This window comes from Crotalus tigris, unplaced genomic scaffold, assembly GCF_016545835.1.
Source record: "Crotalus tigris isolate CLP2741 ecotype Arizona unplaced genomic scaffold, ASM1654583v1 scf7180000024281.4978605, whole genome shotgun sequence".
Taxonomy (NCBI): Eukaryota; Metazoa; Chordata; class Lepidosauria; order Squamata; family Viperidae; genus Crotalus; species Crotalus tigris.
Genome location: NW_024100453.1, coordinates 1,636,758 through 1,653,732, shown reverse-complemented (window position 1 = coordinate 1,653,732; position 16,975 = coordinate 1,636,758). Strand labels below are relative to the sequence as shown.

Genomic DNA, 16,975 nt, shown 5'->3' with positions numbered 1-16,975 from the left:
ACTTATTCTTCTGTTGGTTTGTCCGATGTATGTGGTGGGACAAGTGGTGCATGGGATTTCGTATACTCCTTGATTTTCTAATTCAATGTTATCTTTGGGGTTTCTAAGGATGGTGGATATTTTTCTGTTTGTGCAGAATGCTGTTTTGATGTTGTGTTTATGGAGGATCTTACTGATTCTGTCTGTGATGCCTTTTATGTATCGAAGGAGGACTTTGCCGTTTTCTTGTTCTTTGTCTTGGGTTTTAGTGGGGGTTTCTTTTTGGATTAGGTTTGTAATCTTATTTCTTTGGAATCCATTGGTTGTTAGTACATTGGTGAGAGTGTGTAGTTCGGTTTTTAGGTGTTGTTCTTCAGCTAAGCGTTTTGTTCTGGATATGAGTGTCTTGGCTACAGAGTTGATCTGTGCTGGGTGGTGGTGTGAGAGAGCGTGCAGATAGCGGTTTGTGTGTGTTTTCTTCTGGTAGATGGTGTGTCCTAGGGAGCCATTGGATTTCTTGTAGACTAAGACATCCAGGAAGGGAAGTTGGTTGTTAGCTTCTGTTTCCATGGTGAACTGTATTTTGGGGTGTAGGCTGTTGAGGTGTGTGAGGAAGTTGTCCAGTTTTTCTTTCCCATGTGGCCAGATTATGAAGGTGTCGTCTACGTATCTGAGCCAGAGTTTGGGTTTGTGATCCAATTTTTCTAGAGCTTGGGTTTCAAAGTGTTCCATGTAGAGGTTTGCAATGACAGGTGAGAGGGGTGATCCCATGGGTGCTCCTTCTGTTTGTTTGTATTTTTGTCCATTACAGATGAAGTATGTGTTGGATAGGCAGTGGTTGGTCAGATCTAAGATGTGTTTGGGGGGGTTATATTTGTTTTGGATAGCTGTCAAGGCTTCTTTGATAGGCACTTGGGTGAAGAGGGATATGACATCGAAGCTCACGAGTAGGTCGCTGGGCTGTAAGTTTTGTTTCTTTATGATCTCTATAAACTGGAATGAGTTTTTTACGTGTGAGGTGATGGATTCTGCATAGGGTTGTAGTTGTTTGGCAAGAAATTTGGCTAGGTTTTGTAGAGGTGAGCCTATGGAGCTGACTATAGGTCTGAGTGGGGTTCCTTCTTTGTGTATCTTGGGGAGACCATAGAGTTTGGGGCATCTGGATGATTTCTCTCTGGGAATGATTCTTTGCTGGATCTCTTCGCTAATGGGGGAGGCTTTTATTTTGGATCTGGTGGTTTTTTCCAGGTAGGTGGTGGGATCTGTATTTAGGGGTTTGTATGTGGAGTCTTGGAGTAGGTTGGTTAATTTGGTTTGGTAGTCAGATGTGTTCATAACCACCGTGGCGTTGCCCTTGTCTGCTGGTAGGATTATTATGCTGGTGTCTTCTTTCAGGTTACGTAGTGCTGTCTGTTCCTCTTTGGGTAAGTTACTTTTGGGTGGCTTGCTGGTGCAGAGGATGTTGGTGATTTCGAGTCTGATTCTGTTAGCATCGTCGGGGTTGATTTTGGTCAAACCAACAGAAGAATAAGTGCACGCATTGAAGAACATAAGAACTCAGTCAAAAAGAGGAATCAACATCTTCCCTGGTCCAACACCTTAAAGCCACAGGACATGAAATTGACTTTAAAAATACCAGAACCATTGCCAAAAGTGAACATTTTAATAACAGAATAATCAGAGAAGCCATCGAGATAGAAAAACGCCCACACAGCATGAACAAACGGGATGATACCTCCCGCCTACCAGCCATTTGGAAACCTGCCCTTATTGACAAACAACTCCCTAACACAAAAAATGATACCAGACCCACACTCACAAAAACCACACAGGATGTCACCACCAAACATCCACGCAAAAAACAAACCCAAAGCCACACTGACTATGAGGCACAACCACAAACCAGAAGCCAGACCACAGCTGCATCATTAGCCACTTTAAATCCCTCCAATCCATACATGAAGCAAACTGACACCCTCCATGAAGATGAGGCACAACCACGAATGCGAAGCCAAAAAATAGCAAGGCAGCCCAAAATCTTAAACCCCCCTGTAACTCAGACTAACCTGAGCACAACCAAACAGAATACTCCCCCATCCAATCAGAGCACAGCCAACCCCCCATCCAATCAGAGCACAGCCAAGCCCCTAACCAATCAGAACACACCTCCACTCAATCAGAACACAGCCAAGCTCCCACCCAATCAGTTCATACCCCAACTGGCAGTTAAAAGGAAGAAATAGCTAAGACCACACATTGCTGCTCAAAGCACGAAGCTGAAAACACCAGCCTGAAGATGACGAATGGGACTTCGTTGAAACGTCGCCAAGACACTTCCAATTTTACGTGGGAGTAAACCCGAACAACCAAAGACCTACATACAAACACCCGCGAAAACCTCAGAATATATATATATATATGCGCAGGTCTTGGCGTATTCGGGTCTTTTCCTGTGTAAGATTGAGAGTATCTTGGCGACGTTTCGACAAGGTCCCACTCATCATCTTCAGACTAGGGTCTTCGGCTTTGTGCCTGTGCGAGCAAAGTGTGATTGGAGCTGCCGTCTCTCTATAAATACTGGTGGGGGGGTGTGGAGTGCTGGTTTTATTGCTGTGGGTGGATTGGTTGGCTATGTTGGAGCCATTGTTTGTGGATTGTTCAGCTGTTTCGTAACATCCTGAGTAGTTGAGGTGCTGGCTGTGTGCCCATTGTTCTTTTGTGTTGTAAAGACCTGCATAATGGGCTGTGTGATGACATCCTGAAATCTGGTGTAGTGATATCCTGAGTTCTGTGTTACAACATCCTGGGTGGTTGGCTGTGTTGTAACATCCTGAGCTTTAGCGTTGTAATCTCCTGAGTTCTGTGATGTGATGTCCAGAGCAGAAGGTTGTAATATAACATACTGGGCTTTGGTTTGGCGGTCTAGCTCTGAGTTCATGGCGTGTGTCTGTTTGCTTTGTGTGGGGGTCAGAAGGAGGTGCAGCAGCTGATAATGTCGTCATGGTTTGGCTTCTGGATGGTGGTTGCATTTCGTCTGAGGGATGGGTTTGGGATTGGGTTTGGGTCTGGTGAGGGTGAATGGTGGTGGCATCCTGTGTTGTTCTGAACTCAGGATATCACTACACCAGATCTCAGGATGTCATCACACAGCCCATTACCCAGGTCATTACAACACAAATGAACAATGGGCACACAGCCAGCACCTCAACTATTCAGGATGTTATGAAACAGCTTAACAATCTGCAAACAATGGCTCCAACACAGCCAACCAATCCACCCGCAGCAACAAAGCCAGCACTGCACACACCCCCACCAGTATTTATAGAGAGACGGCAGCTCCGATCACACTTTGCTCGCACAGGCACGAATCCGAAGACTCCAGCCTGAAGATGACAAGTGGGAACTCATCGAACCGTCACCAAGATGCTCTCAATCTTACACGGGAAAAGACCCGAATACGCCAAGACCTGCATATCTGTACCCGTGAAAATCTACGAAAACATATATACATACATAGACATACGTGGGAGGATATATATATATATATATATATATATATATATATATATATATATATATATATATATATTCATATTCTGAGGTTTTCGCGGGTGTTTGTATGTAGGTCTTTGGTTGTTCGGGTTTTCTCCCCGCGTAAAATTGGAAGTGTCTTGGCGACATTTCGACGAAGTCCCATTCATCATCTTCAGGCTGGTGTTTTCAGCTTCATGCTCCTCAAAGCACGAAGCTGAAAACACCAGCCTGAAGATGACGAATGGGACTTCGTCGAAATGTCGCCAAGACACTTCCAATTTTACGCGGGAGAAAACCCAAACAACCAAAGACCTATATGTGTGTGTGTGTGTGTGTGTGTGTGTTTGTGTGTGTATCTGTGTGTCTGTGTCTCTGTGTCTATGTGGTACATGTATGAATACTTCTAATTAAGTATAAATTAAGTGAACATAGTCATTCCTTTTAAAAGTAGTGTGAGAAATACTTTGATTCCTGAATGTTTAAAAAGCATGAAAGCAATAATAACAACTTTAACAGAAAATAAACTGACAATGAGAGTAATGAATAGCAGCTATAACTAATAAATTAAATTTCTCCCAAAAAAGAAAGTCCACAAAAATAACTCTATAGATTTAACAAGCTTTTATAACCTCATTTGCAGAATTAAAGGCATGGGAGAGAGAAAATTGGCTTGGGGTGAATAGCACGGTTGGAATAAAAACTACAATTGAATATAATCAAGCTCCATTCTACTTGCACTGTTGAACATTTTCAGCACAGATAAAACTGGTAGATATTTTAACACTGAGCAATTAGTTTTGTCTGAAATATGTGGCAATTGAGTCACATTTTTTTCTTTTTTGGGGATCAATATTCAAGCCTCATTTTGCAAATGCTGAACTTTATTCATCATTTATGTCTTGCCCATTAAATCAGTCAAATTTCTATTATAAAAGCCTAGAAGAACAGTGACACATATCTCAGAAATTATCTGTTTAGAATTTCTCTCTTTGGAGACCATGATACTTTAGTAGTTGAGCAATAATCTTTGCATACAGCAGGTTCCAGGTTTAATTTTCTTTTCTTTTTTCAGTTAGACTTTTATATTGTACTGGCCATAATTCAGTAAAAAGCCAGTTCTTTTCTATTATGAAGATTCTAGATGCAATTACTGTTAATCTCCAGAAAAGACTGTAAATAAAGAAATCAGTTCAAAACTCTGCATAGTGAAATGTGGTCATAGCTAGAAGGCAGGAGAATAAGCAACATTTGAAAGCAATAATTCAGAAAAAAAAGAGAAGCCGAATTTAACTGGAAAGAGAGGTTAACCCTAACACAGATATTAGGAAAATGAGAATAAAGATTCAAAGAGGTTTATATGTTCTATTATGTATGATAATCTAGGTTACTTTTGTTAATAGTTTTATAAAGATCAAACATCTAGTACATCTGAAGAAAAGAATAAACTAGCTGGATTAATGAATAGACACACAATGCAAATCAGCCATCTATGTTGTCCAACTCTTGTCCATATCCTTAAATTTTCTTTAATCACACTGGTCTATAAATTATATTCTTAAAAACAAATCTGCAAAATCTCTAAGAAAATGTATTTCTTACTTTTGTTGCTTGCTGTATTTGCAGGAGGAGTCTATAGAACTCTTTCCACCATTGATTGTTTTACATCAAACTTTACCTATTAATATAGAGCCTCACAATCCTACAACATAGATATATTAAATGAAATTAGGTTGGTCCCCATTTGCAACTCATAATTAAATGATAATGCCGTGCAAATAGAAGATATATTACCCAAGGGAACTATGCTACCTAATATTTCTGGCTGCCAGATGTAGCTACATCTTTTTCAACCTATCATGCTGGATTCTACTCAAGAAATCTAATCTTGCTAAAAATAAAAGTAAAATTGATGACTGCTGTTATTAATGAAAACAAAATAATTTTGTAAAAAAACCCTCACAAGATTATTTTTTTAAAAAATAGCAGTCCCAGTAAAACACAGCATATTACTCTCAGGAAAATGAAGGGAATGTATATAATATTCAGAAAACTTAAAAAAATTGTGCTATTTCAAATGTGAACAGACCAGTGACAGGGAAAATTATTACTATCATTAGATATGACTTTTCTTATCGTTGCCCATTCATAATACTGAATATCTATGAATTGTTGTGATTTTAACTATTTAGTCAGGTCTGACTCTTGGCGACTTTATAGGCAAGTGCTCTCAATGTTACCCTGTCATGCATAGTTTTTTTTTCAATTGTCAAATGTTCAACTTTGTATCAGATATGATATTATCAAGCCAGCATGTCCTTTCCTTGCCCCTTTTTCTATGTCCACTAACCATTCCTAGCATCATTGCCTTCTCCAATGGATTTGCACATTTGAGATGGCCTAAGTAAATCAGAAGTAGCCTTATGTTTTTAACTTCCAGTGATGTCTCTGGTTTTATGATTTAAATCTCTCTGTTAGTTACTCTATATATTTAATCTAAGAATATAAATGAATAAATAAATACAAAAATAAGTAAAGCAAAACAATAACAATGGAAAATGTTTTCCATTTATTCACCTTCACTTATACATGGACACCCTGGCACACAAACAACAGAGCCAAGCCAACTTTTGATAATCAAGTTATTTCCATTTATTGCATTTCTTAATCCTCTAGACTAGAACATGATCAAAATTAATGTAATGAGCGAATTAAAAAATATGACTGCCCCTTCTAAAAATTATCTTGTTCCTCTATTAATTCAAGGACAGAGCCAACTCTGTTTATACCACATTTTAATCATGACAGAATCAGAGCAGGGGAAAATGATGTAAGTTCCCCTCCCCATCCCCTATTCTGTCAGACAATGGCAAAAGGGCCTTTCTTATCTGTGTGAATAACATTAAGAATAATCTAGCATTTATGGACAGTTTGTACAGAGCTAACACAGAAACACAGTGAAATACATACATTACATCCATATAGCATACAGAGGTGGGATGAAGGAACTTCATTTTATAGCGCATCACAACCATGGGCAATTTGTCATAAAATACATTTATTTTCCACTTACTGTTTCTCAATTCAGTGCTATAACTGTCTACCTCAAGAGGAAAACTCTTATTATTTAGATGAGATGGAGTATTATTTAGATTTCAATCCATCCCACTTGATAAAATGGAGAATCATGAACTCTAATTCATTCAGGATCATTTTTTTTCTTTCATTTTGGGCACATTTGCACTATTTAAAATTCAGTTAATGAAATAACAGGTTTGAATAAATTTTGAATCATTCAGGGAATCTCAAGTCTGAATAAAATGTACTTGAATAAAATAAAATTAGAATAAAATTGAGTAACATTCCTGACAGGAATATATTTTAAAGCAGTGGTATTAAACATACAATAATTATCTAAATTGCTGGGATTAACAAACCTGAATTTGTGCTGTGATTTGTTTTATCTCAACCATTCCTTTTAATGTAGTTATAAATTATCAGAATTCAAACAGAATTCAAATAAGTATATTATCAATTTACTTCATATTTATGTAACATTATATATGACAGCAGCAAAGTTAATTTTTTACTCATTCAAGACTTCATTCAGTATTCCTGTGCAGAACCATACAGAGAAAGAAAAAAGAAAATGGACTCAAAACAAAACAAGCTTTGCAGTGAGAAGTGGACATAGTTTTATTGCAAAATCAATGCTAGGTCAAGGGAGTTTGTCAAAGTTTATAACAATGTTTTGTACCATGTTCTTTATATGGCCAATGAAGAGGAGAGATTTTTATTGGAGCAACCTCTACAGGTAACGATGTAAAAGTCTGAAAGTGTGTCTATTCCAAGAACAATTCAATTGAAATAAAAACTCTCATCTTTATTTTTGCTCTTTTACAGCTTCTAAGTACATATTAACTGAAAGATATTACACAATAAAGTATTTCACAATTATATAATCCTTCATTGAATTTTCCCAATAATAATGTGGATCATGTATTTATTTATATATTATATTTATTTACTTATTCAATTGAAATTTAAATGAATAATAAAATAGAAGAATATTCTATTTCTTTAGAGATGAACATATTCATTGTGCTATTTTACTTCTTTAGTATGATGTAATTTTCCTAAATTATAGATAGGCAGGCATGTATGAAACATGTTTGTCTGTAGAATTGAAATGCAATTAGTCAATCAATGAAATATATGCATTTATCACAGAGATTTGAATGAATTCATTCTAATGTGGAAAACATATGTCCTTTGACTTTTTTAGATTTGACTCTGTCTCATCTAATTAGAGGTATGCAAATGTTTGCTATCAAACATTCTGAGTTGGAAACCTTAAAAATGACTCATTTAAGAATGGAATTATTATTACTTTTGTGTGTTCTGGGAGCATCATAACACAGCTCTGTTTGTAGCAAAATGCTCAGGGCAGGCCATTTTGTGCCAAAACAGCAGGCTTCCACTCATAATGGGACATTTACATTTCATATGTAAAAGTTACACAATGAAACAATATGTGCTCCATTAATCTAAGGCAGTAGATATGAGTGCACAAACACTGATACTGAATCAATTTAGTGCTCTTTTACTCTCTATTATTTTTTACCATTACAAAATCATATAGCAACCTTTTAGGAAATTGTATTGCCTTTGTTATTGGTTCCTTGTCTGGCAGCAAATTCTTCTTTCAGAAATTTGGTTTTAGCACATGATATAATTGAACAAATTAAATCAAATAAAATTAAATCAAATAAAAATAATTAAGCCATTAACATGTGTTTAATAGATTTACAATCCTAATTAATTTTTTTTTAAAAAAATAGGATGGCTTCAGTTTTTTTATATTTGGTTTAATTGTCAGTATTTTGGCATCTACATTCATTCTGCATAACTTTTGTTTCCCCTTAGACAGTTAGATTCATCCTCTGGGATGCTTTTTGAAATAGAATTTTTGTCAAAGACTGGCAGAAGAGAAGGTACATCTTCAGTCCCATATACTTTCTTGAATTCAAACCCAAATTTTAGGCTTGTCTTCATCTAGGCTTAGCAATTAGCTACTTAGCTGAGCTAGGATTCAGGTACTGAATTGTATAACCAATCCAGAATAGAACAGAATAACAGAGTTGGAAGAGACCTTGGAGGCCTTTTAGTTCAATCCTCTGATCAAGCTGAAGATTCTATACTATTTCAGACAAATGGCTGTCCAGTCTCTTTTTTAAAAACCCCAGTGATGGAATACCCACAACTTCTGAAAGTAAGCCACTGATTAATTGTTCTCACTGTCAATAATTCAATAAAAATCATTTTCGGAATGAAGCTTTCCAAATTGATTTCATTTTAGCTGCTGGAAAATGCTGCAAATTTGATAGTATCCGGACCAAATTATGCATAACTTTTGAGAAGCACTGATCCATATTACTTCAAAAAGACATCAACACTTCATTAAGCTGACCTTATAAGAGGCTGTCATACATTTATCTTATCAGTTGAAGTGAAGCAAAAAAAAAAAAAAAAAAACAGGAGTCAACAACCAAAGTTTACCTTCATTACCTCACCATCTCTTTATTTCCAACATTGTCTTGTTTGGGTCACTCATTAGTGTTTACACCTTGATTTACAATATAACAGACACTATAATATTTATGTTTTATTATCCAGCTATAGATTCCTTTTGCTATTCAGAAAAGTTGGCTTTTCTTCTTTCACACATGCCTCATGAGAGGTTTTAAGCCATTTTAAATTCACAGTATCCCGTTTAAAAATGATAGCAATAGCAATAGCATTTAAACTTGAGTAGAACAGAACAGAATAGAATTGTGTGACATTGTGTAACTCACAACGAAATTAAGTATAATTAAGCATAATTAATATACCACTTCATAGAGCTTTACAGCATCTCTAAGCAGTTTACAGAGTCAACATATTGCCCCCAACAATCTGGGTCCTCATTTTACCAACTTTGGAAGGATGGAAGACTGAGTCAATCTTGAACCGGTCAGAATCAAACTTCTAGCAGTCAGCAGAATTAGCCTGCAATACTGCATTCTAACCATTGCACCACCATGGCTCACATAACCACATGATATGACTTGCTATAGAGTCTTCAGTCTTCTTTGTGTATCTAAGTGTGTATATATAGTTATTATCCTTATATGTTTTTAATGTTCTAAATTGTATGAATACTTGGAATGCATAATCATACCAAAATAAACATTTTTTTCAATTATTTGACAGTGTGCAACTAAAATGTCAATATTAATGGAACCCATCAAAACTATGATTTATTCTGGAAATAAATTAGAAAAGGAACTTTATGAAAACATAAATGCACATCAAAATGCAATGAATTATTTGGACCAACCTTTTGAGAAATAGGAACAATCGTAGAAAAATGATTAAAAATGCACTGTTGATAAATTGGGAGAGGGAGAGAATTGAAAATCAAGGAAAGTTCATGAATAATTCTTCATTCACAAAAATTATGGGAATAACAATGAGATTAGAATAAAAATCTTAATTTAAGGATTCATTGGATGCTGTTTTGTTCTTCCAGGCAAGATAAAAGAAGTTACAGTATTAGAATTCTTTTTCTCTTCCCCTCCAAAACCCAAGACTAAGAATAAGATTTCTAGTCCAAGCTGAATAGGGGATTCCAATTTTTTACAGCATAAATAGAATCTAATACAGCGGTTCTCAACCTATGGGTCGCGACCCCATTTGGGGTCGATCAACCATTTTTCGGGGGTCGCCAAAGGCGGCGATCCGCCATTTTCTCCCCTCCGGGGGCGGCGCTGCACATGCACGCTGCGCATGGGGGCGGTGCCCCCATGTGCGCCGCGCATGTGCATAACGTTTGTGTGACGGGGTCGCCGTCACACAAACGTTGAGAACCGCCGATCTAATACTTCTTAAGAATTTTATATATTTTAATATTGAACTAATATTGCACTAAATTCTCTTCAGATTCCAAAATACCATTTAATACAATTTCCACATTCATTTGTGACTGTCTCAGACAGTACAATTCTGACAGAAATTCTGAAAACAGGAATTAACTTTGCAATAGATTTACAAATTATTAGTTACCAGAAGAGTAGCTATGTGAATAGAAAAGTTGTATGATATATAATACATCTGTCACAGGAATATATTTCATAAAACATGATCCATGAAAGCTTTATGAATGCAACTTGTGGTAGGAATTCTCAAAATTGTTTGAAGATTTTTGTTATCTTTATTTTGAGCAATATCATAAAAGTACAACTTCAATTTATGTTACTAAAACCATACAAAGTTTTTAAAAATATAAACAGCATTTCAAATTTGAATTTAATTTTTACTACTAATTTTTACTACTATTTTTTTAATTTTACCAATATTTAATAAATTAATAATTAATTAATAATTAATTGATAATTGTAAGTAATTGTAATAATCTTTACTGCTTTCTTCTTCTTCATGTCAAGTGATTAGAATTCATGGATAAAAACAGAACTAGCATTTGTCACTTACCTTTCACTATTAATTCTGCATAGTTTGAAACTCCTGAGCCACCATCAGAACGGATTACACATCGGTATTTACTGATACTGCGTTGGGATGTATCAGCTACACTGACAGTAGCAGAAAACCGTCTATGGTTGACAACTCTGGTGACCATTAATGCTGTGTCTCTTCCATTCCACTGCTGCCACACAAAGAGAGGAGAAAAGTCTAAGTAAGTATAACATGTTCATGAAAAGAGTATCCCTAACTCATGTTAATTTCCTTCTCTGAAATTCTTACAAAAATATGATACCTTTCCTCCCAAATGAATTACTTAAACTTAGTGTGTATTGATAAAATTCCATTTCAGTTTAGATCAAGAGCACTGGGTACTATATATTTTACCACCTATCAATTACATGAGTAGTTGTTTCTTAGGAACAGAAGCCAGTTGGGTGATTTGAGGTCAGTAATTTTCTCTTTCAGTCTTAGAGAAGGAAATCAAAACAACAGCTCTCTGCCAACCTACACTGGATTAGCCTAGTAGATTATGGTTTATAACTTTCATTGAAGAGACCTTCATCCTGCAGTGGATTGAGTCAAGTTGATAATAGACTACAGCACAGCATTGTTCTATTATAAAAGCTATCACTAAGAAAAGGTTGGATTTGTAGAAATGTAAGATTCTGAAATGTGTGCCATTTATAGGGATTCAAAGGTCACCTAGTGGGTAAGATATATGATTTCATTTTCTTCCTAACAGTATAAAGTGACTCATGTCTCCCATTTGTAGATATTAGCCCAAGATCAAAAACTCATTGGATATAATAAAAGTATGCAGGCTGCACAATCCAGCCATATACTACACTGAATTTTGCTTCAGCAGGTACTGTGGTCCTTCATCGCCTCATGGCAGATGAAAGAATTATAACAACAACCTTCATTTTTTTTTTAAAAAAAAATGCTTATTTATTCTGTTTTATTTTTCAACATAGATGCTAGTCATGAATTTTTTAAAAAACAGGTATATATGTTGTTCTCAAGGACAAACAGATAACACAGATGATTGACAGGGTATATTTGTGCTAGGTTTAGAGACTGCTTATCAGAGGCAATTTATTCAGCTGAAACAATAGTACAGTCAGTTCTTCAGAGTAAAGCTGGCATTTCTACACTGTATTGGTAGTAGTAAAAAGCACAACCATCTTTCAGAAAATAGTAGCTGAGATTGAGCTACTTTACAATTTCAATAAAGGTGTGATTGAGAATGATTAGGATCAGAATGTATATTAATAAAGTAGTATGAGTGAAATAAATTACGTATGCAAATAAAATGCAGAAGTAATTAAAAAGACTTCAAGTGGAAATAAAGTAAGGCATCCTGAAATTTGTTCACATTGATCTCATCCCGTTCATTTGAAAGATCAGCTTTTAGTGTCTTGCTTGTTTCTTTTTCTTTACAGCCTCAAAATCAAATCTCTAATTCTGCTAATTTTGATTTTTTCCAACAGGAACATAAGAAACATTTGGTTTATTTATGTAATATAAAAATATATATGTAAATAGCGAAGAAATACAGTAAATAAATGCATGGGGCTGTATAATATTTCCTATAATGTTAAACATTTATCTGCTTAAGATATTAAGTATATTCCAATGTATAATTTTTCAGGCCATAAGTTTAAACCCTATTTTACCTGTTTCAGAATGTTCTCTTACCCAAAGGGAAATGATGAAAGTATTACACAAAAATTTTCCACTGGATTCAGAATATGTATTTGTTCATAGATGAGCAATATGGTTTGAAACTTCTAAAGAATATAAAGGATCCATTGTGCTTTTACCTGTAGCCACAATTTGTCATGCTGAGACCACTTTCCTCCTGCAATGCACTGGAATGTTGCATTCTGCCCAACATTAACCTCCACATTTTGCAGCCGCAGGAAGTGAGGAGCTTTTCCTAACAAAAAGACAAAATATTATCAGGCTAGAGCATCACAATGCATAATGATAGCAGAAATAGAATGAGAATCTTTCTTTTCCTTTCTTTCTTTCTTTCTTTCTTTCTTTCTTTCTTTCTTTCTTTCTTTCTTTCTTTCTTTCTTTCTTTCTTTCTTTCCTTCTTTCAGTTTCTCACAGAATAAATGACCTAGCAAAGCAACGCTAAGCCTGTCTTTTGGTTTTCTTTTTTCAAATGCAGACTGTCTTTGCTGTTCTGGCTAAGGAGATAAAAAGAAACACAATGACCACCTTGGCACAAACAGTATACTATAAATAAATTTCTATAACAAAAGAATTCAACATTTCCCAAGACTACATTTCAATTAATATTTAGTGGAAGCAAAAAACAAATGCCCTCTGTAGAAAGATGAGCAAATAATGTTTGTTTAAAGAAGGCAGATGTGAAAGAGTAAAACTTTTAGAACTACAATTAGTGATTAGTAACAATAAATAATAACATTAAATTAGTTTAAAATTAACAAGATGAGAAGGAAGGGAGCAAGATGTATCCTTAAGAGGGGGGTTATATCTACTTCATTAGCCATTTTCATAATAATTTACTCCAATTGGGTAGTTGGCTAGTTGGCAGAGCCAAGTCTTCATGTCCTTTCAGAAGGCTGAAAGGATGGGTGCAGATCTCACCTCAGGGAACATGATTCTCCAAAGAACAGCAGCCATTCAGAAAAAGCTTTTCTCCTGGATCCCACCAATCAGAATTCCTTGACTTCTGGTGATGGATGATGTCACCCACAGCTTCACGTAGATGTTTAAAAGGAGTGGAGAGAATCTGAGCTCTGCAGCACACTACAAAGGGCTCAGTACTCTCTCCACTTCAGCTCTGGGCTGGACCTCTCACTCCCTATCAGTACCAATAAGGACCTGCCTTGGACAAAGGAGCCAAAGCAGAACAAACTGCACTGCCCAACTCAAACCCTGCAACCAACCAAAAGGATACCATAGTCAAGGAGAACAAGGATGGATACATTACATAGAAGATAGGAGCAAAAGGTTTATTCTACCAGTTATCTTAGGGATAATAATCCAGACACAAAGAATCACATCTCTAAGTTTCAATGTCATACAGCTTGAAGCTTTAACTCATGAGCAAATTAGTAATAATAGCAACAATTTGTTAAAATTTTATGCCCCCCCAACTCTCAATGACTCTGGTTGGCTCACAATAAAGAAATCCAATAATACTACAGATAAAAGATGGCAAGCGCAATGCAGCAAGGAGTCTCATTCTCCCTCGCTAAAGATCTAGGAAAAGAGCCAGGTCTTCATAGCTTTTTTAAATCACAGCAGATAAGGAGCCATCTGGATCCTGGATGGTACAGTTATTTTCAGAGGAAAGTTCCTAATGGTCATTCACAAGTTTACATCATGTCCCAGATAAAAAGGAGAACCCTGGCCACCTTTCATGCTGGAGCTCGTCTTCCAGAATATATCCAATATTGGGTTGCTTGTTTTTTCATAATGTCTCTGGCATTTCAAATATATAATCAAAACAAATGATTTTTGTATGTCAAAATCCTGGATGTTATTAGCTGATGTTGCCAACTATTAGAATATGTTTGGTTCTATGCTATAGCTGCATTGCAGAGGCAAAGAATTCAAGAAATTTAACTCTACAGGTTCCATTTCAGAAAAATTATCCATTTATCCAGTAGTAAATAATATGCTAAGCCACAGCATTGAACAGTAACTGATTATTGTAGAATGCACTAAAAGTGGAATCGGAGATCTCTGAACAATATTTCTTTCAGATTTTAGCGATCATAGAATCCAGTCATGACCACCGTGCTGGAGCAGACACACTTTTAATTTTTGTAACTCATTTATATTTTTAAATTAAAATCATTCTCTGAACTTGTTGTTTGCTTCAGATAGCATAGTAATGGAAAACTAGCTAGTAACTGTCACAACATATATTGTATTCCTGAAGAACCACATCCAGTCAATCAAGTTAAATAGTGCTAGCCATCCCTTTTAACTGGTCACTAATTTATCCATGTCAAAATGTATTGATGTACTAGCTCTTGTCTGAGGCAGGGTGACAGATCTGTCATTTAAAGTGGAGAGCCCTGATACAAAGCAATATTGCTTTAATATACTGTATTTACAACAAACATTTTTGACAGTTAATATCTTCTGTTCCCTCCAACTTCAGTGTATGGACCTGTTTAATTGGCAATAATTCTGCTATTTTAAATCCTCTGGCACTTCTGAATTAAAACAAAAGAAAACATTTACTAATAAGAGCAGGCAAAATCTGCTTATTTGCATGCAAACCACACTAATCTACATTTCCCAAATTGATATATAAAGCAGCATGTAATTACTTTGGGGGGGACAGGCGGTTTGCTGGTTTTAATTTCTTTGGACATTTTGATACAATTCCTTATCACAAATAGACAAGAACAGTTAGGTAAAATATCATGCAAAATTACTGCTAAAGTATGCTAGTTAGACCCTCAGTTGTACATATATTTTCTGTTCCTGTTGATTGCAATCTTGTTTCTTGCAGTAGATAATTTATGATATGTTAAGCTTGGAAAGTTAGTAAACTAACTTTTCATAATTTAATGGACAAATTCATGTAGTTTATTTGGTAACTAAAGAAAAAAATATTTGCCACTTAATTCCTGTGAAATATTTTTCTAATTTCTCATTCTTATCTATAGGCCTTTTAGTTATTTCCTATTCAAGTAGTAACAAGACCAGGTCCCGTTTAGCTTTTCAAAATCATCCAATTATTCATGAAATTCTTACTGGATGACTAAACCAGTTACTGTGACTTAGTTCACAGTGATTAACTTTCTGCACAGACTTTTTTTTGGGAAAAGGATAGGCAGGGGGTTTGCAGTATAATGGAAATAAAGGGATGAAGAAAAGAGAGCAAATGGGGCATAGAAATAAGATTATTACTTTAAATAAAAATCATGCTATGTGAACAGAAGCACTTTGAAGTCAAATTTTCAATCTTCTACAGAATTTGAATACATATTTCTGAAATACAAACTAAGGTAGGGCTCATTTTAATTAGTTTCAGATTTTTTTTTCTATAACAAGATACAAGAAGAATAAGAACAGCCATTTTGAAACAACTGACAGAGATTTGTTTCTGCTAATTTGAGTAGAAAGAACTCACCAGACTAATAATATTGTTTTGCTCCCAATTTTTTTATCCACTACCAGTGTATGTGTTGAGTCCGTGGCGGGAAAACAGACACGAGAAGCAGCTGGAGTTCTCAGTTTCTTTTATTCAGCTTTCAGCTTACAGGAAGATGGCTTCAGCCTCGCCCAAACGCCTCGCAGCCTCTTATATAGGCAACTCCCGGGTAAATGGGTTACTTTTCCCGCGCCAGCACCCGCGCATGCGCACGGCGCTGGCGACAGCCTGTCTGGTCCCGGGCAGCTTTGCACCTGCCCGGGACTGCCTGCAAACGCCCGAGCCGTTTGCAAAGGCTCGGGACATAACACCCCTTTCCCCCGGGCTAAAACTACTACCAACATACAACATTTATTTTATATGACATTTTGCTCCCCAGTGCTCCCACTGATTACTGGCTTTTGCCTTGCCAGCAATGTTATGTAATCTTCTAGATACTTAGGAGATTTCTTTGCTCTCTGTGACCTTCTTAGCTCTGGGTTACTGGCATAAGTCCCCTGACTGGAGGGAGGCGTGAGCCTGTTCTCTCTATTGTGCCCTGGTGTCTTCCAAGGACTGTGCCCCGATGCCTGGCCTGCTTGCTTGCCCACCGGGCTCGTCAGGCCAGGGCTTCTGTTGCTTTGTGACCTGGTTGTCCTACCTAGCTGTAGACCCTCAGGCCCCTTGAAGTGATAGCCACTGCTGGGCGTCTCTGTAGAACCTCCTAGGTCAGTCCAAGACCTGTCAGGAGGCTGTCCCATCCCTGAACCCCATTCTGTGCTCGGGCTCGTGTGGGTTTCTGTACTTTCC

The 16,975-nt window shown here is 36.4% G+C and overlaps 1 protein-coding gene across 4 annotated transcripts in view; it reads right to left on the bottom strand.

Annotated features, from left to right (window-relative positions):
- PTPRT (protein tyrosine phosphatase receptor type T) overlaps positions 1-16,975 on the bottom strand; it is a 704,411-nt gene that overhangs the window by 404,435 nt on the left and 283,001 nt on the right. For all 4 annotated transcript variants that reach the window (XM_039323711.1, XM_039323714.1, XM_039323712.1 and 1 more), the window contains exons 5-6: positions 12,858-12,973; positions 11,041-11,215 (exon numbers count right to left, since the gene is read on the bottom strand). In XM_039323711.1, the coding sequence (XP_039179645.1) occupies positions 11,041-11,215; positions 12,858-12,973 (291 nt within the window). The remainder of the gene's footprint in view (positions 1-11,040; positions 11,216-12,857; positions 12,974-16,975) is intronic.